The sequence below is a fragment of the Gadus macrocephalus genome, chromosome 17 (assembly GCF_031168955.1).
Source record: "Gadus macrocephalus chromosome 17, ASM3116895v1".
NCBI lineage: Eukaryota > Metazoa > Chordata > Actinopteri > Gadiformes > Gadidae > Gadus > Gadus macrocephalus.
Window position 1 is genome coordinate 3,477,671 of NC_082398.1, and position 26,134 is coordinate 3,503,804.

Consider the following 26,134-nt stretch of genomic DNA (forward strand, 5'->3'; position numbering starts at 1 on the left):
AATAAGTATACACAACTGTAGTGTAGTCGATCGGCCTTGGAGTTACAGTATGTGTCTGTTGTTGTTTTTTTGCACCGTGTTATAATGATTTAATGATCAGGCATTTATCTTTTTCACAGAGGAAAGCCTTCCTGTAAATGAATGATTGTGGGAAACACGCCGATCAAAAAAAAACAGCTCACGTCATCGTGAAAAGACACAACACCATTTTCTCAAGTTAGTTTAGGTTTATTCAGTCGAAACGTTTTCACAGTAAAAAAAAAAGAAAAAAACACAAAACACTAAACACAATTTACATCGAATCCACGATGTAATGACAACCGCGGCAAATACAACAGAAATCAAACAGTAGTATATATACATATATATATATATATATATATATATATATATATATATATATATATACATAGATCAGTTCAGGGGTGGGTGTGCGTGGTCAGGGGACTTGGCGGCGGCGGGGTTTGCGTTTCAGCACCCTGTCGATCCACTCCATGTAGTTGGCCACGCGGGTGTAGACGCCGGGCTTGCCCTGCCTGCAGCCGTGCCCCCAGCTGATGATGCCGTACAGGAAGCTGACGTCCCCTTGGGAGCACGCCAGCGGACCCCCGGAGTCTCCCTGGTTACGATGACACGCGCGCGCGCACACACACACACACACACACACACACACACACACACACACACACACACACACACACACACACACACACACACACACACACACACACACACACACACACAATGAATGGATAACAGACGATATAAACACACAGGCAAACACACACACACACACACACATACATGTACACACAAAAAACACACACACACACACACACACACACACATTAGAAAATGAATGATAGTAGACAATATAAATGAACAGGCAGACATACACACACACATGCCAACTATTCCCAACTATTCATTGTAGAAAGCATAAACAGAAATGCATCCATCTGACACATATTCCTCACTTAAACACGCGCGCACACACACACACACACACACACACACACACACACACACACACGTCATTATGAAATACCCAACGATGAATTCATAGTAGCAATATAAACACACACACGCACACACTTAAAAAGCCCAAACATTAAAAGCAGAACACACACTCACTCACACACATACACACACGCACACACACACACACACACACACACAGACACATAAACACCCACGTCATGACGAAATACCCAACGATGCATTCATAGTAGAAAATATAAACACACACACACACTTAAAAAGCCCAAATATTAGAAGCAGAACACACACACTCACTCACACACACAGACACACGCGCACACACAGACACACACACACCAAACAAACTGCCTGCCAGATCGTTGTGCACGAGTAAGCAGGAACAGGTCATCCATGACTCGGCACTCATTCCCCTCTCGTCATGTTTAAAGAGATAGGGAGAGAGGGGAGGGGGGAGGGGAGAGGGAGGAGAGGGGGGAGGGGGGGGAGAGGGAGGAGAGAGGGGGGAGGGGGGGAGGAGGGGAGGAGAGAGGGGAGGGGGGGGAGAGGGAGGAGAGGGGGGAGAGAGGGGAGAGGGAGGGGTGAGAGGGGAGGGGGGGGGAGGGGTGAGAGGGGAGGGGGGGGAGGAGAGGGGGGAAGAGAGGGGGAAGAGAGGGGAGAGAGGTGAGGGAAGGGAGAGGAGAGGGGGGAGAGAGGGTGAAGAGAGAGGGGAGAGGGGTGAGAGAGGGAAGGGAGAGGGGGAGAGGGGGGAGAGAGGGGAGGAGGGCGGAGGCAGAGAGGGGAGAGGGGGGAGGGAGAGAGGGGAGGAGGGGGGAGGGAGAGAGGGGAGGGAGGGGAAAGGGGGAGAGGGGAGAGGGAGGAGAGGGGTGAGAGAGGGGAGGAGGGGAGAGGGAGAGAGGGGGGAGAGAGGGGAGGAGGGGAGAGGGAGAGAGGGGGAGGGAGGGCAGAGAGGAAGAGGGGGGAGGAGAGAGAAGGGAGAAGAGGGGGAGAGAGGGGAGGAGGGAAGAGTAGGAGAGAGGGAGAGGAGGAGGAGATGGGGGAGAGGGGGAGAGAGGGAGGGGGAGAGAGGGGAGGAGGGGAAAGGGGGAGAGAGTGGAGAGGGGGGCGAGGAGGGGGGAGGGAGGAGAGGGGCGATGGGGATAGGGGGAGGGGGGCGGGGCCTACCTGACAGGCGTCAACGCAATTGCCGTTTCCAGCGCAGAGCATGTTGGAGGTCACATGGTCTCCGTAGACCTCAGGACGGGTGCAGTAGTCCTGAGGCACCAGGGGCACCCTGCCCTCCTGCAGGGTGGAGTACTTTGTCCTCGCTGGGGGAGAGAGAGAGAGAGGGGGGGGGGGGGAGAGAGGGGGAGAGAGGGAGGGGGGGAGAGAGAGAGGGAGCGGGGGAGAGGGGGAGAGAGAGAGGGAGGGGGAGCGGGGGAGAGAGAGAGGGAGAGAGAGAGAGGGAGGGGGAGCGGGGGAGAGAGAGGAGAGGAGGGGGAGAGAGAGAGAGAGAAGGAGCGGGGGGGGGGAGAGAGAGAGGGGGGAGAGAGAGAGGGGGAGAGAGAGGGAGGGGGGGAGAGAGAGGGAGGGGGAGCGGGGGAGAGAGAGAGGGAGAGAGAGAGAGGGAGGGGGAGCGGGGAGAGAGAGAGGGAGAGGGGGAGAGAGAGAGAGAAGGAGCGGGGGGGGGAGAGAGAGAGAGGGGGGAGAGAGAGAGGGGGAGAGAGAGGGAGGGGGGGAGAGAGAGAAGGAGGGAGCGGGAGAGAGAGAGAGAGAGAAGGAGGGAGCGGGAGAGAGAGAGAGAGAGAGAGAGAGAGAGAGAGAGAGAGAGAGAGAGAGAGAGAGAGAGAGAGAGAGAGAGAGAGAGAGAGAGAGACAAGTCAGTGACTGGATGACACAAGGCACCGACTCCCGAGGCGGCCATCTTGGTTCTGGAGGCCTGGACGGGGGGACCTCCAGAACCTGCTCAGCGGGTTCCGTCAGTTATTAGTTGTTTGTTAGTTTGTCAGTTTGTTGTTAGTATTGGCTTTGTCGTCAATATTCTGGAAAGCACTCGTATGCCGTCACATTCCTGTGGTTCAGCTCGAGATGTGTGGGGACTACCGACTTATGATAACAATAAGGAACAGCAATCAAAAACCTTATTTTCCATTGTTGTAAATGTATTTTCGCTACATTCAAGTGGCATATTGATCGGGGCAAAGCTATCGGCTGTCACTGTACATACAGCGATCCATACAGTACACACACATCCTGTTGTGACTGGGGAACAACCCGTCCCCTGCGTACCTTAGTCTTTCATAACCACTCTCAAAATCACTATGTGAATATCAACGTCAAGCTCAACCACCTCATTGAGACAGGCCGTCGCTTCTCACAACTGGACGTCGAAAGTCGAAAGTCGAGGCATGAATTAGTAATGAACCAATCGAATCAAAGCACTGATTGCAGCTCACAGCATCCAAGCACTTCCACCAGGCCGATGCTGTCATCCTTTTGAACCCCAGGAGGTCGCATGTTTTACACCCACACCAAAAGCAGTGAGCTGCGATGTGTTTCCTGTCCGAGTGAGGGTTAGGCTTCCCGGACACCCATAGTATAACGCTACGGTGTGTGGCGCCTTTCATACACAACATCGCTTATTATAACGATCACAACAGTTACACAACGACGGCACGAGATAAATATCACAAAGTTGGTGTTGGTCGTAACCATGGGGATAACACCCCCCCCCAAATCTTTATCAGCGGGCTCACTGGCTCTTTAAAGGTCCCGTATCATACCACCAGGTGTGAGTGTGATTAGCCATTACAAGACGTTTTGAAAATCTGCCCCTTCTGACATCACAAGTGGGCGCGTCTGTGGTATAATATGGTGCCTTTATTACAAACAGCGTGCTGATGCCTTTAGGCCCCCGTGTGTGTGTGTGTGTGTGTGTGTGTGTGTACGTGTGTGTGTGTGTGTGTGTACGTGTGTGTGTGTGTGTGTGTGTGTGCGTGCGTGCGTGCGTGCGTGCGTGCGTGCGTGCGTGCGTGCGTGCGTGCGTGCGTGCGTGCGTGCGTGTGTGCGTGCGTGCGGGCCGTGTACGGTGCAGACGGTGACTCACCCTCCTCCGTGTGGCCCCAGCCGCTGATGGAGCAACAGAACCCGTCCTGGAACTTCATGCCGGGCTCAGGGAGGCAGATGGGCCGGATGAACTGGGACTTCTTCACGCAGACGCCGTTCACCTTCGTCAGCTTCACCAGCACTTCAGGAGCAGAGGAGAGGGAGGGGGGAGACGGTAAATAGAGCGCTAGACGCTACACCCCCCCCCCCCCTACACACACACCCACCAGACTTGGGGACCCCACAGCATTGATTACTCAGTGGGTTGTGTGTGTGTGTGTGTCGTTTGTGTGTGTGTGTCATTTGTATGTGTTTGTTGTCCGCATTTTGTGTTCTTTACGTGGCCATGTGTTTGTGGGTGTGTTTATTTTTTTAACGTTTGCATGTGTGTGTGAGTGTGTATGTGTATGTAAGCGTGCAGGTGTGTATTATGGTGTTTTGGCATTGGCATGTGTATTTGTGTGCATGCGCATTTTGGAATTTTTGCGTGTGTGTGTTCAGTTGTGCCCTGCTGTTCTCTGACACACAGCTGTGCACGCATTCTGTGTGTTCCTCAATGGGGGGGGGGGATCTCCTGTTTATGTGAGTCACTTAAATTGTGGAAAGTGTGTGTGTATGTGTGTGTGCATATTTTCGTGTTTTTATGTGAGTGTGTGTGTGTGTACATATTTATATATTTTTATCTGAGCGTGAGCATGTGTGTATGTGTGCACCTGCACCGTGTGTGTCTGTGTGTGTGTGTGCGTGTGCGTGTACGTGCGTGCACTGTGTGTGACTGTGCACGTGCACCATGCGTGTCTTTTGGCGTACGGTGTGTGTGTGTGTGTGTGTGCGCGCGTGCGCGTGTGTGTGTGTGCGTTGCCCCTTACTGATGTCGTGCAGAGTGGGATTGAAAACGGAGAATTTTTCATGGGGGACGTAGCGGTCCACGCCGAAGGTCCGGCTGTCCGGCCCCGAGACGTTGAAGTTCTGCTGGCCCAGGACCACCCGGATGGTAGATCTCAGGGGGCTGTGGGGGCACACAGCGTCAGCGCACTGAAACCGTCCACACGGTTCACCTCAATTGCAAATTGACACATTTGCAATTTGAGAATAGAATGATTTCGCGAGGGATACTTTCTTTTTATTTTATTTTTTTTGGGGCCCACGACCACCAACCATTGGCCCTTTGGAGGACAACTTTATTTTTATTCAGGCATAGGTTCAAACAGGGAGGGATGCCTTATAAGCGTTGACGTTATTGTTGATCAAACACACCCACGCACAATTTCGCTTTTTACAATCTCACCGTTGATGGCAGTGTGCTGCTGAGCCCATAAGCCAATAAGAGGTTATCAAGTAAATTTGCAAGGAGGGGGCTGCGATTCAGTTGGTTGCAATACTCCGCCCCACCACTAGATGGCACCAAACCCTCCCCGCTGCCCCTTTAACCCGGAAAAAGCGTCTCAATTACAACCAAACATGGTGTCGCGCGTTGGTTCAAGCGTTTAAGCGCCGGCTCACTTGTTCAGGAAGCAGTGGGCCGCCGTCAGCACCCAGCAGGAGGCGATGAGGGTCCCGCCGCAGAAGTCGGTGCGGCCGGAGTAGATGGCGGCCATCCAGGGATGGGCCCCCGGGAGCGCCGAGGACCCCCCGATGATGCGCCCCCGGGCGATCCTCTTCTTGTGGCGCCGGCCGCACGAGGGCGTCTTGAAGGGCCGAGTGGAGATGGTCTGGGTGATTCCGGGGCGATGGTTGGTGAGCACCATCCTGCGAAAGGCTGAGGGGGGGGGGGGGGGGGGGGGGGGGGGGCAGAGGGCAGGTGGGGTTAAAGGTGGTGTAGGTATGATTTGAGAGAGGTGACGTGAGAGACGAGAAGAGAGAGAGCCGATGCTCGCTCCATTCCGGCACGTTTCTCCGCCGTTGAGAAGTGTTGCATTGTGGGATAGACAGGCAAGACGGATTCCCATGAGCTGATTGGTCAGAGACGAGCCAGGTGGGATCTTAATGTAACCTGGCTCACACAGTGGTTTCACTCACTAATAGTCGGCGGATGGCAACGCCAGTTCTAACAAATGACACTCAAACTAAATCTCTTAAATAGTACCTACGGCTACTTTAAAAAATCAAGGACAAAGTCGAACAGTCAAGTTTTCAGACGACTCATCGTGCTCTGATAGGCCCTGACCCGCCGTGCTGAAACGCTCAAATGCCACACTGGACCTCCAACCAGAGGCGTCGTCAGCCCCTTTTTACTGGGGCACGTGCCCCAGTAAAAGTCTCCAGTGCCCCAGTAAAATTCCATTGATCATTATTAAATTCATCTGCAGAAGCGCCGCTCTCGCTATGGAATCGGCAGGATTCATCAAGTGCATCTCCTGCTGCCTCGGGAGTCTTCAGTCGAGCCTGCCTCTTACCAGCCAATCAAAAAACGAAAGGGGCTACATAAAAGCCAATCAGAAAATAGCCCTATTGTATCTGGGTAAGATTTAACGCAACAACCAATGAAAAAAATCTGTTATTTACGGATTCGTCCACGTGACTCTTCTGAAAGTGTGTAAAGTATGACCAAGTGTTTCTTTCTGTTCAATAGTCTAGATAGAACTTTATCAATCCCCTGTAGGAGAAATTTGTTAATAAAACAATAATGCTAAAAAAAATAAGGAATCTCCCACTTCCGGCTTCCATGAAAGAGAACCATACACAATAGCGTTGATGCAAATCTAGCATTAAAGGTTAATTTAAGGAAGTTCTCTCCAGTCACGCTGAAACTAGTTTGCTAGTAGTAGCGCTTTAATTTGCAGTGTAAGAGAATTCTGGGAAATCTGAATGCTGACAAAATTCTCAGAATTCTGACACTGCAATTTATTTGCACGCTACGACTAGTGAACTACTTTTAAAAAAAAAACTCGACACTGCGACCAGGCGACAAATGACTGGTGAGAACCTTCTTAAATGAACCTTTAATGCTGGATTTAATTATCAGAATTCGGATTTTATCCAAGTATTCTGACTTTATTATCAGAATGCTGAATTTTATCTCACAATTCAGAGTTTATTAGCCTATTCGATTTCTGAATTAAAATTCTTGTGATGAATAATCTACATTTGTACAGTCGATGTGCAGCACTTTAATTCCCGTCAACTATGTTTTCTAACACCAGCATTTCCACAACTATGCTCATGTTCGTGACTGCTATACAAAACCATTTATAGTGCATCTATTTTTCTGCTGGGTAGTGATAGTCGCCCTAAATGCAGCTTTAATTTGGGCTCTGATTCTGAATAAATGCCGCTGCTGAACTGTGTGAATAAATAAAGGGAACTGAAATCTAAAGAAGATACGTGGTTTTGATGTACCGTGAATTCCAGCTGAAAGTGGAACATTGCTGCCATCAGGGGAAATTAATGTAACCTAGGCATATTGTAAGTAGCTTTCAATTCCTTGTTTTTTTGTTGATCATGTTTCGTTGGAAACCACGGGAGCTGGAAAAAGCCCAGAGTAACTCATCTCCTTTTTTAACGTTACAACAAATTCACAACTTGTTTGACACAAACAATGACAACTTGATTGCTGTTAAAGAATGTTGCCCACATAATTAGCACCAGTTTTCAATACTGAGCGTCTGTAGCCTGTAGTTTTATAGCACACACACACACACACACACACACACACACACACACACACACACACACACACACACACACACACACACACACACACACACACACACACACACACACACACACACACACACACACACACACACGCGGAAAATGAATAATGAATGAAAAATTGTCTGTCTTCAAAACTTGAGGAAGTTTTAGACAAAAACTTCCTTGACACAAAAAAGGAAATTATGGATATACAGGGTGTTTTTAACATACTGGATCCAACAATGATCCCAACATTGATAATTCAGATCATTGCACTCACAATTCCTGTAAACAGTTGTAGTTGTGAGCGATCTTTCAGTGTGTCGAGAAGGCTCCACACCTGGCTTAGGTCAACCATGGGCAAGGAAGGCTTCACCAACTTTCTCTTTTGTCCATTGAAAAGGAGCAACTATGCAAAGTGAGTCAAAGCCACGTTATTGACCGCTTTGCCACCATGAAGGCGCGGCGATACAGCTTAATAGTGAAAAAATAATCATTTAAAAAGGCTCTATGCAGTAGTGTATGGCCTTATTTAGTTTAATTTAAGAGCTTTGATGGTTCTATAACATTTTCCAGGTTGATTGGTGGCAATGAGCCACCTCACCTTAAGTCAGAAATTCTATTAGTTTTAAACCTTGTTTCTTGCCTTTTTAGTACATGTCGTTCTGGCAAAATTATGCTGTTTCCACACAGCTTCTAAATAAATATAGATGTGTAGACTTCTCCTGATAAAGAGGTGAAGGTCATAAAGAGACTTTTTGTTTATTTGTCAGTTACCTTATTTGTAAATCTTTGAGATGTGTATGTGTTTAAATAAATATAATTGTACGGTACTCATGAATCCATCTTTGCGTCTTTACCTTTACCAGTGCTTTAATATAGCCTACAGTATGACAGTGACAACAATTTTGAAGCTCGTACATACCCTTCTGTATCCATATATTTCATATTGTGCACACGTAAAAAAAAATATGTTGGCAGTTGGGGGCCTGTGCCCCAGTAAAACTCTAGGTCTAGCAACGCCCCTGGCTCCAACCACGTTCCTGTCAGTCTTCACCGTCCTGTCGACAAAGGCTGAAAAGGCCATAAAAATATATAGATCCAAAAAGTCAAGAATGACAGGACGGGGTGAAATGCTGGGAGCGTAGCCAGTGATTCTCTCGACGCATGCCAAATCTTTTTTAAATCTTTTTTTAAATCTATAAATAAGCTGTCGCACGGTAGCACTACATTGATATGTTTATATCAATATGATATACACATATATATATATATATATATGTTTTATGTTTAAATATTTTATATGTATGTCGCTTTTTTCTAAAGCGACATACATATAAAACAATCAGTGTAAACATAATCATTTAAGGAAAGAATGTTAATAGTAAATACAAAATATCAATACAAAGTGTCAAGACAGAAATGTTTGACTGCTGCTGCAGCCAGTCAGAGATGCAGTCTATAAGGTCCTTAAGATATATACATATCTAATGTATTCATACATTGTTTATGCAGGATATATATGTCATTGTTTCTTCAATTTAAAAATAGCTGACCGTTTTTTTTCACCTTCTCTGGGATTATGTTCCCAGTTTTCTCGGATGTCTGGTCACTTAAAGCATATCAGAATATTCTATTAGTGTTAAGCCAACTATGAATAATAAAACACGCCAAACCATGTGTCCTTTATCATAGCTACACGTATGACAAAAAAACGCATGAAAATCGGTGGTATTCAGTGAGGTATGATTAATTAAATGCACTGATTACACTGAGTGGAGCGGATGACCACTCCCGCGTCTCGTCAGCGCCAGTCGGCGGTAGCGTTCGATGCTCCGTCTATGATATAAGATGTCTATGGTGACAAGCATGTCACACAATTAATCGAGGATAAACGCTATGTGTTTTTCTTGATTTATTTCGTAATGATAATAGTTTATTAATAGTTGGCAGATATATTCAAGTGAATATTTCACGGAGGGGCGGCGCCCTAGCCCCCCCTATTGACCCACCGCCACTGGTCGTGAGAGTTGCTGGTGTTGTAGTTCCTCGGACAAACGGATGAACAAAATGTTTGCAATGAGTTTCGGCTTTGGATATGGATAAACGTAGCCTAAAAATCTAGTCGCCTCTAGCGGCAGCAAATTTAATTTGCAGCCAGGGAGGTCTAGCCTTCTGTCGTCGTTTTGCGCTGCTGGAAAACAAAAAAGTAGCAAGACCCTTTAAGTCCTAGAGAGAGAGATCTATCATCTAGATCTATAGATCTAGATCTAGAGTTTTTAATAGATTTAAGATATTGTCTTTTAAGATGAACCACAACCAAGAGCAATCGCCCATCGGACCTCTTCATATATAATAATAACTTACATGACAATCTTCTTCAATTTAACTATATCACATTACTTCACAGATTCAGTCCTTTGTCGCAAACAGGGTGAAAACATAAAGCACATTTTCGATTTTAAAAGCAAAATAATTATAACTTCGGCTTCATCAATGAGGTCTCGTTACTTTGAGTCCGCCCGTGTGGCCGCATTTCCGTGCCGTGCGCAACCGAGCAGCCTCGCTGGGGCTATGGGTCGGGTTGCGCACCTGTTGGGCATTAAGCAATCAAAGCTGCCATGTAGCGTTTTCTTCAAACGAATCCATGAAACCAGTTTTGACATTCATCCCCTGTGAGGAGGCTGCAGATTTTTCTGCAACATTTTCTTTGAAAAGTAGCAGTTGAAACTCTTGTGAACACTGGCTTGTGGACTACCACTTCCACTTTGTTTCTTCCTCCGGTGAATACAATATGGGATAAATAAAAGAAAGCAATTATATGGCTCCTCCGCCCCCCCCCCCCCCCCCCCCCTCCCTTCCCCTCAAACACCACCACCAGTCCGTCCCCCCCCCTCCCCCTCCTCCAGGACTAAACAACTGCATCCAAGGGTAAATGTAGTGTATTAGGGTATTTCCCAGTGTCACTAATATGAAATGGCTGGAGATAAAATATAGGCCTTCCTAGACCTTCAAAGGAATTTAAAGGGATACGCAGGAGGTATATGAAAATTTGCCTGTTTTACCCCAATTGAGACGATTTGTTTAATCCCAAATTCATCATTGTGCGTCAAGAATGGGAATTCCCCGGGTTAGCCGTGAAATTTGATTTTAGAAACAATGTCGTTCAATGTAATGTGACATAAGCTTTAACCAATCCCAGTGTCTAGGTGGTGCAAGTGAGAGAGCTGTTTGTTATCTGTTCTGGAGACGTGGGTTCAAGTACCCACATCTGCCACTAACCTTGGAATCCTACTACGATTTTGAAAACATGTAAATGTCTAAAATGTCATTGACAACTATAACTTTCGACCATGTACTAGAAAGTGTCTTGGTGGTGCATGTGAGAGAGCTGTTGGATATCAGTTCTGGAGACCGGGGTTCAAGTCCCACCTGACACACTCTCACCTGGTACTCCCTGACACACTCTCACCTGGTACTCCCTGACACACTCTCACCTGGAATCCAGGTGGGAGTACAACATTTTTTTAAAGTTAAGGAGAAACTTTTATCAAAACATCCCCTCCTCCGGGTGTTAGAGCTGTTGAGGATCTGTTCTGGAGTCATCGGTTTGACTCCTACGGTGGGGGGGTCTTATGGGAACGACTCTGCTGATTGGGGTCCATTCTCTCACACATTCATTTCGAATGACTGTCTGTGAGAATGGATGGCTGTGAATGAGTGCACTCATTCACAGTCATCCATTCCTCCCAGACAGTCATTCCCACTCACCCATTCATTCCCAATGACTGTCTGTGTGAATCGATGGCTGAGAATTAACTGATTCACAGACGCATCCATTCACACAGACAGTCATTCACACTCATCCAATCACCAGAGAGTGATTCTCACAAAACCCCCAATGGCAGGAATCGAACCGGTGTCTCCAGAACAGATCCTCCACAGCTCTATCACCTGCGCCACAGAGACACCGACTTAGATATGGAGAGAGTTCATTGTTGACCCTACAATACACGTGACATTGTTGGGAAAAAGTCTCCAATCCAAGGTGAGTGTTCCTGACAGGATTTGAACCCAGGTCGTACACACGACTCACGAACAGAACACATACAGCTCTATCCACTGCCCCATTGAGCCAGACTCAATCAGAGTTCATAATTGACTTAACAATTCACAGAAGCAATGTCACGTGAAATTGAATGTCAATAATATCATTCTTATTAGCCGTGCGTACTGGGACTCGAACCAGAGCCTACAGAGCGTTAACCGACTGCCCTGACCGCTTCACCACCAAGTCCCTTACCAGAACATGCTTGGAGGTTATACTTGACTTTACCATTCACATGATAGAGAAATAAGAGGTATCCATTACCGTACCTCTGGGTGACGTGTGAGCGGGGACTCGAACCTTAGTCTACAGAGCGTTAACTAAACGTTAATCACCAGCCCTGACCGCTGCACCCACCAAGACACTTATAAGATCATGTTTGGAGGTTATACTTGACTTTACCATTCACATGATAGAGAAATAAGATGTATCCATTAAGGTACCTCTTGAACCTACATAGTGTCTGAAAGCTCGTCATTCTTATTAGCCGTGCGTAGCGTGGACCCGAACCTGCACCTGCAGAGTGTTAACCAACAGCCCTGACCGCTTCACCACCAAGACCCTTAATAGAACATTTTTGGAGGTTATACTTGACTTTACCATTCACATGATAGAGAAATAAGATGTATCCATTAAGGTACCTCTTGAACCCTGGTTCTGAGCAGGGAACCTGAACCTACATAGTGTCCTGAAAGCTCATCATTCTTAGTAGCCGTGCGTGCGGGGACTCAACCTGCACCTGCAGAGTGTTAACCCACAGTACCGCCACACCACCAAGACACAGAACTTGATGTTTTGGAGGTTATACTTGACTTTACAATACACAGTCTAGAAATAAGAGGTATCCATTAAGGTACTTACTCCATCAGGGGACTTAAACCCCTGGGTCTAAGCGGTGAACAGAATCTAGGCTCAGCAAGAAAGGATGAGCAAATTCTTAATCCCTGTGAGCTGGGACTCTAACCTGCGTCTGACTTTTGATGATTTGACGATTTTGTTGATGGCGGTGAGACTTGACTTTACAACTCGGCTCATTAGCCCCCCCCCCCTAAAAATCTATCATCTAGATCTATAGATCTAGAGATCTATCATCTAGATCTATAGATCTAGATCTATAGTTTTTAATAGATTTAAGATATTGTCTTTTAAGATGAACCACAACCAAGAGCAATCGCCCATCAAGGCATTGAGGCTAAATTGGTACATTGTGAAGTGACTCGAACCCAGGACCTCAGGCTGATGACCGGGACCTCTCCACAGCGCTGGAGATTGCCAGAAGAATATTTGACATCATATTCCACATGACTATGTGGTTGAAAAACAACAGTCATAAGCAGGACTTGAAGCTGGGTCCCAAGCACGTTATTCAGCAGGTCTTAAAACTTCAAATGGAAGGGCTTTCATATATAATAATAACTTACATGACAATCTTCTTCAATTTAACTATATCACATTAACTCACAGATTCAGTCCTTTGTTGCAAACAGGTGAAAACATAAAGCAAATTTTTCGATTTTAAAAAGCAAAATAATTATAACTTCGGCTTCATTCAATGAGGTCTCGTTACTTTGAGTCCGCCGTGTGCCGCATTTCCGTGCCGTGCGCAACCGAGCAGACTTGCTGGGGCTATGGGTCGGGTTGCGCACCTGTTGGGCATTAAAGGCACCCAGTGCAACTTTCGAGGCTTAAAAATAAACATTCAATTTCTAGTCTTTTTTACACGTAGTAAGTTTCAATAACTCCATACCATTACATATCGACATTCAAGGAGCAAAGATGAGACGTCGTTGTGTGGTGAGAACTGATACAAAATCGATAACAACAACAATGCCGCCATTTTCTTTATTTTTTGTAACCTACAATAAATAAAGCAGGCTTCCAGTCAATGGAAAAATGGCTTCTCCCCACCGGCGATTGTGGTTGTTTACGCCTTGAATGTCGATATGTTATTGAAGTTATTGGAGTTATTGAAACTTACTACGTGTAAAAAAGACTAGAAATTGAATGTTTATTTTTCATTGAATGTTTACATAAAGTTGCACTGGGTGCCTTTAAGCAATCAATGCTGCCATGTAGCGTTTTCTTCAAACGAATCCATGAAACCAGTTTTGACATCATCCCCCTGTGATGAGGCTGCAGATTTTTCTGCAACATTTTCTTTGAAAAGTAGCAGTTGAAACTCTTGTGAACACCGGCTTGTGGACTACCATTTCCACTTTGTTTCTTCCTCCGGTGAATACAATATGGGATAAATAAAAGAAAGCAATTATATGGCTCCTCCGCCCCCCCCCCCCCCCCCCCCCCCTCCCCTTCCCCCTCAAACACCACCACCAGTCCCCCCCCCCCCCCCTCCCCTTCCCCCTCAAACACCACCACCAGTCCCCCCCCCCCCTCCCCCTCCTCCAGGACTAAAGCAGCCAGAACCTTCCATTCCCTGCTGAGGCAGTCGAGACCCTTTTAGTTTCAGTTTCACTTCAGAGCGGGCGTGATATTTAAGGCGATGATTGGCGCGCTCCGTCGCCCGCTCCGTTCCGTCACACATCGCCCGCGTCTCCACCTCCTCCGCCCGCGAGTGGAACTAAACGCGGGGCACCCTGTTGGCAAGGCACCGCAGGGGGTCTCTGAACAGCCTCGGCTCACAGCGTCGCTGGCACACGAGATTTTTTTTATTATTTTTTTCTTCACACATCAAGGTTGAATTAGTCAGCGGTGAACTCCCCGTGCAGGGCTGGTGATGATGACGGACGAGACCCGCTCGTTAGTAGAGCGCCGTAATTGGATGGATATGCCTGATGAGCTGCTGGTTCGTTTGCAACCGATTCGACCGTCACAAAGAAACAACGCTTTTGAGTTAACCTATGCTGTCCCGAATGAAGCAAACAGATATCTTTGAATATTTTCTGTACTCTGATAATTATATATTTATATATGTATCTGTTTAACTGAAGTCTTAGGCCGATAGCTTAAATAAGCCGTCTGTCCGTGGTCATTGGCCGCTTCTTGTCAGCATCACAGGGAGTCAATCAAAGGCTGACCGCAGATGAAAGGCAGAGGCAAACCTTGGATGGCAAAAACCGTCAATTCAAAGGTCAATAAACTCACGCACATGCGCAGTCACACACACACACACAGACACATGCACAATGGATCACTGGCAGCTAGCATAGCGGCTAACAGTTAGCCTTTAGGCTACGAACGCCAGCGGCTATGCCCCCCAAGGTGGACTACAGTGAACTGAAGAAAGTCATTGATGCTCTGAGAGATGAGGTGGCTGCTGTGAAGGAGAAGCAGAGAAGCAGAAGCAGGTTCCGGGTTCGAACCCTAATGTCTGCGGTCTACCTGAAGGCCTCCTTGAGCAATGGCTGTTTTGTGACTCGGTCATTGCGGTATCCTAACACGTTTTTGGAAGTGGGAGAACCCAACGCACTAGTTAGAAACACACACACAACACGCACACACACACACACATCACACACATCACTGTCAAAAATACCGGATAAAAACCCAGCATCGCAGCTCCATTTCAGATGCGTTCAACAGGGTTAACCTCCGCATCTACTCAAAGACAGGGAGACACCATTCTAAACACACTGAGCTTACATCTCCTAACATCACATAAGCCTCATAGCATGAGTTCCTCAATATTACTTTGGCCAAATTGTGACATCTAACCGAGCTCTAACCTCCTAATGCTGCTGAATCTATGTGCCTTATTGGCTTTATCCTGAGCCAATCAGAGTGCCTTTTACATCCCATAATCACTATCTGCCTGAGTCATCTATTTGACATCGTGACGCTTAATATAAGATGAACCCTTAAAATGTAACTTTCATACGATTATTCTGCGAGGCTAACGATCAACAAGAACAACAGGAACAACAACAAGAACAACAAGAACCTTAACTGTACTTAACTGTGTAGCGACTGCAGTAGCTGCTATCATGGCTGGTTAGCCTAGCGATTGTTGTCCTTGCACTTGGTTCTATGAACATCCTTACTGTACCGACAGCGATATATCGTTGCACTTCTTACGACAAATGTCGCTTTGGATAAAAGCGTCTGCTAAATGCCCTGAATGTAAATGTAAAGAACCCCAGCACAACGACGGAGGGCGTTTCCTCGGTTACTCACTGACGCTGCTGCACGGCGGGACGACGGAGGGCGTTTCCTCGGTTACTCACCGACGCTGCTGCACGGCGGGACGTCGCAGGGTTCCCAGGAGATGGCGCCGCCGTCGAGGACATAGCACCACGGCCGCGTGTCCCCGTCGGGGTTCCTGCAGACGGACGGACCAGAGCCACGGTCGGTCACACACAGACGACAGCAGGGGGACCCCGCACGTTGTGGCTCATCAGCTCCGTGTCAGAGGGGTGACGTCATGCCACCGGGTGGGAGTGTGATTGGCCGTTACAAGCCGTTACAATAACCGCCTTTTCCCTGTGCCTTGGTGACATCACTGATGGGCGTGTCCACCGAGATGAAAGATGGCGAGATAAGCAACGTTTGCCACAGTCCACTGGGTAGGCTGGTAGATTGATCTATCCAGCATACCTCTAGGTGGATAGATCCTAACCCTAACCCCTAACCCTAAACCCCTAACCCCTAACCCTAACCATGAAAGGGTCGATTTTCAAATGGCTTGTAATGGCTAATCACACTCACACCCGGTGGCACGATATCACCCCTTAAACGTATGACATCCCTTATCAACTTATCATCGATGATAAGGGGGGTCATACGTTATACTTGAATAAAGGCGCTTGAATAAAGGTGCTTGATTACAGGCGTCTAATGCTTAATAAAGGGGCTGGGGGTCTTAATTTGAGTGTGATCCATAGAAAGTTTCACAGCCATCCTTCCACCGTTGGTGAGTTAACTGCACTTTGAGAATATGTGTTTTCACTGCATGGCTGCATCTATGTGATATAATTTAGATTTTAGGCACATTTCTGACCAATCAAGATTCCTCTTTCCCGATTGGTTTGGGGAATCCATCTACCCTGCCACTCAAAAGTGCGTGAATGTAAATATAGGGAGGGAGGGAGGGAAAGGGAGAGTGCGATTTTCTTGGGTTGTTTAGTTTCAAAAACCTTGCTCCCTTCTGCCCTTTTATGCTCTCTCTATCTCTCTACGACTCTCCGATCATACCTACAGCACCTCTAATTCCCCATAAGGATGGGACTCCACGGACTATGTAAATATTAGTTTGAGCGTTGCCCCGATAGTTTATACGTTGTGCACTGGTGTGGCGGACTGGTTTATGGTTTGTTTGGACTGGTACGTTTGTGAGGCCGGTGGTGCCGGGGACGTGATTTGAACTCAAGCTTTTGTTTGAATCTATACGTTTATCTATATATTGTGGCAGACGAATGGGAGGAGTGGTGATTGAAGGGAGATATGTGGCAGCACGCTGGCTCCACCCCCAAGCCTTACATGGACTTCCTCCCTTAACGACGCAAGCCTGAGGAGCATTAGGCAGGAGTGCTCGGGGATGAAAGGGAGAGCGTGCGCACGTGAGGCCTAGCATCCTACAGAGAGCATCTTAGTGAGCTTCTGTGAAACGTTGTACGGCCAAGAGAGTGAGAGACCTGGAACTTTATCGATTACCGGTGTACCGACCGCTTTGTTTGAGGACCCTCCCGGTGAAGACTCCCGGACACGGACTCCAGACTTTGGATTACCTTTTTCCCCCACCCTGGTGATAACTATTTACCCTGTAAATAAGTCATCCTTTTGAACTGCTTTGTGTGTTGTGTCGCTTTATCTGTTTAACTTGGTGGCGTGGAGACCCCTCACCCACTGGCCCGCTTCAATATATATATATGCATACACATTCATACATACGTTGATACATGCATACATTCTCTCACACACATCCAGTGTCACAAACAGAGAATCTTTCTATCTTATATTGCTCTTTCGCCTCTCTCATGTTTAAACATATTTGATAGTTTTCTTACTCAATCGCACAAACATACACACACACGCACATCATTTATATTTTCTCTCTTGTTCACATGCACACACTATTCCCCCTGATTCTCTCTCTCTCTCTCTCTCTCTCTCTCTCTTCCTCTCTCTCTCTCTCTCTCTCTCTCTTCCTCACTCTCTCTCTCTCTCTCTCTCTCTCTCTCTCTCTCTCTCTCTCTCTCTCTCTCTCTGTCTCTGTCTCTCTCTCTCTCTCTCTCTCTCTCTCTCTCTCTCTCTCTCTCTCTCTCTCTCTCTACGCCTCTACACCCCCCCTCCTCACCTGCAGTAGTTGTGGGCCCCCAGGCCCTTGCCGCGGGCCCCCTCCACGGTGCCCAGGTGCAGCTCGTTGTGCAGCAGGTCCGAGTTCCAGGGCAGGCATCGGGCCCCCGACAGGGCCACGCCCACCACGCCGCGGTAGCCCCGCCCCCGGCTGCTGTAGCACTTGGTCTCAGCCTCTGTGGGGTGGGGGGGGGGGGGAGGGAGACACCCGACAACCGTTGTCATGAGCCCACGTGCGTCGTCTAGCGCGTTAAGCTACAGCTGACGGCTGTTGCCGCGGTGTCGCGGCGAGAACTGCAGTTTGTGCAGGTTTTTTTTTAATCCGTCGCAACACGTTGAAAATGTGTTTTGTTATTTTACGACCTCACCGCCACCCAGCCCATGAGAGGGTTGTGATGGGGGAGTGTGGAAATGGGTGAGTTTAGAAATGGGTGTGCGCGTGTGTTTAGGAATGTATGTGTGTGTGTGGTATGTGTGTGTAAACTGTGTGTGTATGTGTGTGTGTAAGAGATGATGTGATGTGTGAGGGTGTGTTTGTGTGTGTGTGTGTGTGTGTGTGTGTGTGTGTGTGTGAGAGAGTGAGAGAGATCATAGTGTGTGTGTGTTTCTGTGTGTGTGTGTGTGTGTGTGTGTGTGTGTGTGTGTGTGTGTGTGCGCGTGCGGGCGGGCGGGCGGGCGAGCGAGCGAGCGAGAGAGAGAGGATGTGTGAGGGTGTGATGAAAGGAAGCAATGACTGAGTCAAATGTCAAACTCACAAACACACACACACCAGACAATCACACACGCACACACACACACACACACACACACACACACACACACACACACACACACACACACACACACACACACACACACACACCTTAAAACACTTAAATACTTTTCGGACTGATGTGTGGATTACTGGTTCTACCGCACATAATTCCTTGATCCCTGCATTCTACATTCCCATTTAATCATTTATCTCATCTGAAGCAACTTGCAGCTGGAGAGGCTGAGAACCACCCATTAACTAAATACACAGACCCAGACCGCTGAGATAAAACAACTGACACACCTCACCGATCCAAAGCCCAGAGAAAAACCCATTAACTAACTTCAGCAATCCAAAGTACTGAGAAAAACCCATTAACTAACTTCAGCAATCCAAAGTACTGAGAAAAACCCATTAACTAACTACGCTGAGTACCACCCACAAGCTAAGTATTGAGAAAAAAAACATTAACTAATTAAACCAATCCAATGCGCTGGGAACAACCCATTAACTAACTAAACCGAGCCAAAGCGCTGGGAACAACCCGTTAACTAACTAAACCGAGCCAATGCGCTGGGAACAACCCATTAACTAACTAAACCGAGCCAAAGCGCTGGGAACAACCCGTTAACTAACTAAACCGAGCCAATGCGCTGGGAACAACCCATTAACTAACTAAACCGATCCAAAGCGCTGTGAACTGTGCGCTTTGGGAGGCGGTTGCCGCCCACGTGAACGCACACAGATTTTGCCCTGACGCTCACCCTCGTTGAAACTTTCAGAGGCAGCAGGAGAGGGGCCAGCAGAGGGGCCAGCAGAGGGGCCAGCAGAGGGGCCAGCAGAGGGGCCAGGAGAGGGGCCAGGAGAGGGGCCAGCAGAGGGGCCAGCAGAGGGGCCAGCAGAGGGGCCAGCAGAGGGGCCAGGAGAGGGGCCAGCAGAGGGGCCAGCAGAGGGGCCAGCAGAGGGGCCAGCAGAGGGGCCAGGAGAGGGGCCAGCAGAGGGGCCAGCAGAGGGGCCAGCAGAGGGGCCAGCAGAGGGGCCAGGAGAGGGGCCAGCAGAGGGGCCAGCAGAGGGGCCAGGAGAGGGGCCAGGAGAGGGGCCAGCAGAGGGGCCAGCAGAGGGGCCAGGAGAGGGGCCAGGAGAGGGGCCAGGAGAGGGGCCAGCAGAGGGGCCAGCAGAGGGGCCAGGAGAGGGGCCAGGAGAGGGGCCACAGAGGGGCCACTAGAGGACCCCGCGGCGGGGGCCACGGGGTCCGTCACACTCACCCAGGCTGCACAAGGGCCCGGAGAAGCGGGGCCTGCAGTGACACACTCGGCCCCCGGTGTCGGAGATCTGTCGGCAGGTCCCCTCGTTCTCACAGGGGTTGGAATGACACCCTGCGGCGGGGAGGGGAGGGGAGGGGAGGGGGGGGGAGGGGAGGGGAGGGGAGGGGGGGGGAGGGGAGGGGAGGGGAGGGGGGGGGGGAGGGGAGGGGAGGGGAGGGGAGGGGGGGGGGAGGGGAGGGGAGGGGAGGGGGTGTTGAGGGGGGGGGTTAGAGGCACCGACGTCAACCGGAGACCCCTGGAGATCAATCCTGTCTGAAGTTCAAAGGGAACAGCCGCGACAGTGCGACGGCGTGACGGTATGCGAAACCGGGGGGGGGGGGGGGGGGGCGTGCTCGGCCGTGTCGTCATGGGAACCTTATGCAGAGAATTCTGGGATGTGGTACTGTGTCTGAGAATGTTCTTCGAGCTCAACCTGATATCGGGGGCGAACCCACCTGACCTTAACACGAGCATGTGGTTGAGAAGAGCAGGCTTTCAGATGTGTTTAATAACATTTACGTTAGGGCGTTTAGCGGAACGCTTTTATCCACCAAGCGACTTCCAATCAGTGCATTTGTCCGAAGAAAGTGAAAGAACCATATATCGCTGTCGGTACAGTCAGGATTTTCATAGAAACAAGTGGCAAACACTAAGAATTGCAAGGTGAACCCATTCCCCCTATACAAAAATAAATAAATACATAATAGCTAATTGTCGCCCCACATTCATAATCATAGGTCACCCACAAGGCTGTCTCCTGGGTTCTTATCACTGCGACACAACAGGACTGCTAATTGTGTGTTGGATGTCACAAATCTCTTGAGCTCCAACTCCCTAAAGCGCGGGCAGACTGTTTCTCCATCCCTCCCGGCCCAGGCGAAGGTGAGGGGGCGAGGTGGTTGAGGTGGAGGCGGTGGAGGCGGTAGCTCCCAGACCGACAAGGTGTGGTGTGTCAAAAGTAATAAATATCTTGACAACTTGAGACACGGGGCTGAGTCAGATAAACAGGCTTTTCTTCCCTTCACACAACGTTTTTTCCCCTGGTAACCATGGCGAAGCCGTCAAAGGGAGGGCGCGACCTCGCCTTTGATTCAGGGCATGCCCGCCGCCGAGAGAGGCCGCCTACGTCAGACGCCCCCCGTCACCTCCGGGTGGAGGGAGAGGTTCAAAGAGTCCCGAGGCAGGGGAACCGGATACTGCCGAGAACAATTGGGAACCGACGGAGCGAGACAAGACACAGAACAGAGGCCTAGAGCGTTTTAACGGCTTCATGTCTGTTTGAGGAGGGAGACGAGTGTTGGTTTGATGCTATCTTGCTGGTTTAACATGGGCTGTTGGGGTATCGGGTTCACCAAAGCTGGTAAGAACCTGGGTGATGGATGTTATCGGCAAAAAGGTACCCGCAGGGGGACTATAACATAATGGTGATTTTTGCGTCCGCTTTACCGACGATTTTCTTTCAGCCGGAATTTAAACCAAACTTGTGTTTCGGAAACCAAAATTACGTTTCTGAAACCGAAATTACGTTTTTGAAACCGAAATCACGTTTCCGAAACATGCTCATGATACTTTCTTCCAGCTCAAGAAACACCCTCAAAAGTGATTCAGAGGAAGGTTCCCGCCCACTCAAGTGTTTTCCGGATGAAAGCAACATTTAACCAAAACACAACAAGTTCTACTTGTCGGGTTTCGATCCCACTCCCCGCGGGACTGGAACCGAAACACACACAAAAAAAACCCACATCCCGTGTAGACGCAGAGCGAGACTCACCTGTGTAGCGAACTCTTTCACACCTGGCTTCCCCGGTCACGCATGAGCACAGTTCCACGTTGCGGAGGTGAATGCGTCCCCAGGACTCTCCTATGTCATAAAAGCGCAGGTGTCCTGTTTCGTAGCACTTGGCTGAAAAGACACGAAGGGACAGAAACACAACACAAAAAGAGCAACCGACACATGAGAGACGGGGAGCGGTACAACGGTCCAACGGAGCGTTAAATTGCAGACATTTAGGGTCAAGGGTGAACCACAAAGAGGTATTTTCTTTAATGTTCAACACGGTAGACGTTTCGAGCGGGCGGTTTCGGGCCCGAGTTGGATTCAATGGTGTCAGTGTTTTGTTTGGGGATTCTTTGCTGTTGTTTGGAGACAGATTTTCAATAAAGATAAGAACGCCACCTACTCTGCTCACACAGACGCCCGCTGAAGCTCTCCGGGCAGGAACACTCGAAGGAGTCTTTGTGGGGCACGAGGCTGCACAGGCCGCCGTTTTGACAAGGGTTCACCTGACACGGGTCCAGAAGACGTCTCCTCGACGAGTGGAGCACCACTTCACGAAGAAAACAACGACAACAGACGCACAAAGCTGTTAAAACACAGGGCTGAGGGCCACCGAAGGAACAGACTACGTGGAATAATCACACAGAAACGAAATCAGGGAAGATATTCACCGTTGGGTTGGGAGACCACAGGCACACAGAAACCCCACTGGAAATCCCGGTCAAAGTTGTGTGTGAGGGAACACCTGAGAGTAAAACAAAGAAGTAAAGATTTGAATGTATTCCGCAATCAAATTCATTATTCTGCCAACGCAACGCCTTCCACCAGACCCGCTCGCAACGAACAACCCAATACAACCTCCGATTTGAACAGGTCAACTTAGCTCGAACGCCGCTTTCGAATACAATGAAGGGATGACTTTCCCTTTTACATGCTTTTAGTGGGATTTGAAATTCAAACAAACCTCTCATCCTCTCCACGCCACCACACACACCCAACCACCCACGCACGCACACCCACATACACACACACACACACACACTAACAGACACACAAACACACGTCCAAAAAGTCATTAGCGAGATACAACCACTTTTGTGGATGATAAGGTGGCAAAGTTTCCTGCGCTGGACACCACACACATCAACCCTTGCACACGCCAACGAAAAATACATTTCGGGGGGAAACGGAACCACACTGGATTTTACACACATGCAGCACAGACTTAGCAACTCATATTGACCTTTGGCTTGCAAACGTTTTGTTTCAGGTCTGACAATGGCTTGCGTGTGGGGGAAGAACGGTTTGTGTAACCGTGTATTAATGCTCTTCATCTTCTGTTAAATTATCCTGCCACACAGGATAATTTAACAGAAGATGAGTGTGCCGTCCTGGTTTTGTTTTAAATATTTATGTGTTGAATCATCTGGTGAAACACCTGCAACCCACATCTTGATTCGATTCAGATTCACTTTTGGAAATGAGACGCCAACGGCTTTTTTTTTAACAGCAACTGGAGTTGAAGAACATGATGAGGATTTTTGGCTGCGTTTTTCCTTACATCAAATCATAAACTGTTTTTAACTCATAGGAAAAAGAAAGTGTGTTTCTACATACACTCTGTGTATATTCAACAATTCCTCTCAAGGCATAAAACGTGTCAAAAAATCCTATTAAAAGGGCATGAAAGAACAAAGTTCATGCCATGACTTGAGGTGTCAGTTGCGAAACACAAAGAGCAATTTGGCAATAAGGTCCTAATGAAGTCAGGGAAAAAACACTCTCACTGGAATGTATTGGATGGAAGGAAGCAAGGAAGCAAGGAAGCAAGGAAGCAAGGAAGCAAGGAAGGAAAGTGACGCAACCGCCGGTACGCACGTGTGTTCATTACTCAACGGTTGTCGAACACCACCAGACGCGAGTGGCAGAACACAGACTGCACCGTCATGATACACCTCGTTCAGTAACTCACCAAGGTCTGGACGATCGCACGGTGATGCACTGCTGGTGGATTATTCCACCCTGACGAAATGGGAAGGCACACTCTTTGCCCGACGTTGTCAGTGCTAGGGACAGATGGTTGCAACATGTATATACGTCATGAATGTCGACTGGGTAAAATTCCTCTGGGCATCTTAAGAAAGAGGAAGCATGCGAAATTGAGGTCATCACTTCAAAGTCATATCTCGGTCACTTTTCTGTTAATGTGACCACATTAAACCTGCACTAAGTCACTTTTCTACTACTGCTATTTAAATTGTCTGCACTTGAAGGTTTTGACAGAATAAAACGTTCCCATCCCAGAGTCAATCAGATTTTCTTCAATCAAATGTTTCTCTATAATTATTTTCTATTCCCGTCCACTATTGCCAACCTCAGCTCCAACTCAAGCCACTAGAGAATGCTAAAGGCAAACCTTAAATAGTGCAGGTTTAACGTGCCTCTGCATTTTAAATGCCTAGTCATTATTCATTCAAGTTAGAGGATAACCGCTTTGACCCAAATAAGAAAAGCAACGAAACACAGAATGTTTAAAAGCATGAGCTGTATAATGTTAGGCAAATGCAAAAGGAGATGAGATGTACCACCACTATGATTATTATTATTGATGGAGAAGCTTCTGTCACCTACCTTTCGTCCTGTCCCGAGTGGTGTTCCTAGTATTTACTGTCTCGTATCCAGGGAGGATAATCCGCTGAAACCGACGACAGATTTTAAAATCTTTATTAAACTTTTTTTTAAGTTGCTGAAACTCAGATAACATTTTTCCATCACGACACTTACCGTCTTACTTGCACCAAAAACGCAAGGAACGAGCAGAAACATGAAGTATTCCATGGTGGACCCCCACATCTTGCTGTGTGTGTGTGTGTGTATACGTGTGGACCCCGGTTATATCCTCTAGGTTGGATCCGCTGAATTCGTCACGTTATATCAGCCAGCTTCAGAGTCCCCTGTTGGCTTTCGTTCATGGGACCCTCGGGAGAACCTGCAAGCGCTGTCCTGTTCCTCGCGTTCCCAAAGCGTATTGAATGAACCCGTTCTGTCATTTGTTTTCTAGTCTACTTACGACATGTTATATCCGGAATCCGGATTGATCTCCCCTGCTGTCTGTGAGCCGGTGCAGAGTAGACGCCCCATGCGATTACACATCGGATTCTCTACGACGGTATCAACGAGTCACGTCCTTTGGGATGACCCCAAAGAGACTATCCGGAGTGGGCGAGTTGTGTGGGTGTGATTTCGTGATCCCCGCCCTCTCGAGTTGGGTCACCGTGAGTCTCTGTGGGCTGTCAGCATTCCGTCAGTGGCATGCCCTGGCAGGATCCCCAATGGTCCTTCTCCTCCTAGCCTCTAATTTGAACCAGCTGCCACAATGTACTTCCAGATGCTACAGGGAAGAATGCACAAGAAGAGGACTTTCTAACAGTAGCACCAAAGGGGGATGGAGTGACCCTCTAGAGCAGAAATGTTAATTGCACCGTTCTTAAATGGACCGTTTTCAAACTAGCAGGATGCTGAGCCGATGGGTGGGAGGAGTCCAACACGTCGATCGATTGGATGTTTGTCCAAGTCTAGGCTCGACACATTTATTTTACATTGACCTTCAGGAGCTATAGGTCACCATGTATGATCCACGGATGTTGTTCAAAACGCAGGCTATAGGTGAAACAACCCAATAACTTACAGAAAACAAAAGGCAGATGGTGTTCATTTCAAGTCAACATATTTTAATTTAGAATATTTCAACAACCAAGTTAGAAGCCACTAAAGAGTCACATAAAACCCAACCACAGGCGAGGAAAAATACCGTCATGTAGTTCATTGTACTATCAGCGAGGAAGATAAGCAGAAAACAAAGAAACACTGAAAGAGATGGAGATTTGCTTGTCCTGTTTCTCGTTTAAAAAAAAGGGAGGGGGTTCTGGTATCTGGATTCTGGATTTGTAACAACAACTTGATTCATCGATTTTTTTTGTTGCCTAAAGGAGTCTAAAGAATACCGGGTCGATACAACAATAAGTATCACCACTGAAGTATCAACAGCACTACACAGAAAATAGTAGTAACAAAATTCAGCAAAGAACAACTCAACAAAATGTACAACAACATCGACCTCCATCAAGTCAGAAAGGTGGATGTTCTTTGGGAGTCGGTATCTGTCACCGTTTCTTTTTTTACAGGCGCTTCCTTCATCCCTCCATCCGTCCCTCCGTCCCTCC

General features: G+C 48.1%; 1 protein-coding gene across 1 annotated transcript; it reads right to left on the reverse strand.

Annotated features, from left to right (window-relative positions):
• Positions 1-275: 275 nt before the first annotated feature.
• LOC132475555 (hepatocyte growth factor activator) lies at positions 276-25,308 on the reverse strand. Its single transcript, XM_060076756.1, has 14 exons — positions 24,696-25,308; positions 24,543-24,606; positions 23,884-23,977; positions 22,583-22,656; positions 22,315-22,461; positions 21,906-22,037; positions 20,096-20,206; positions 18,078-18,252; positions 16,009-16,103; positions 5,587-5,842; positions 4,953-5,092; positions 4,085-4,225; positions 2,164-2,306; positions 276-619 (listed from the first exon to the last, which is right to left on the reverse strand). The coding sequence occupies exons 1-14, from the start codon at positions 24,762-24,764 to the stop codon at positions 440-442; spliced, it is 1,821 nt and encodes a 606-aa protein (XP_059932739.1). The 5' UTR covers positions 24,765-25,308; the 3' UTR covers positions 276-439.
• Positions 25,309-26,134: the final 826 nt, after the last annotated feature.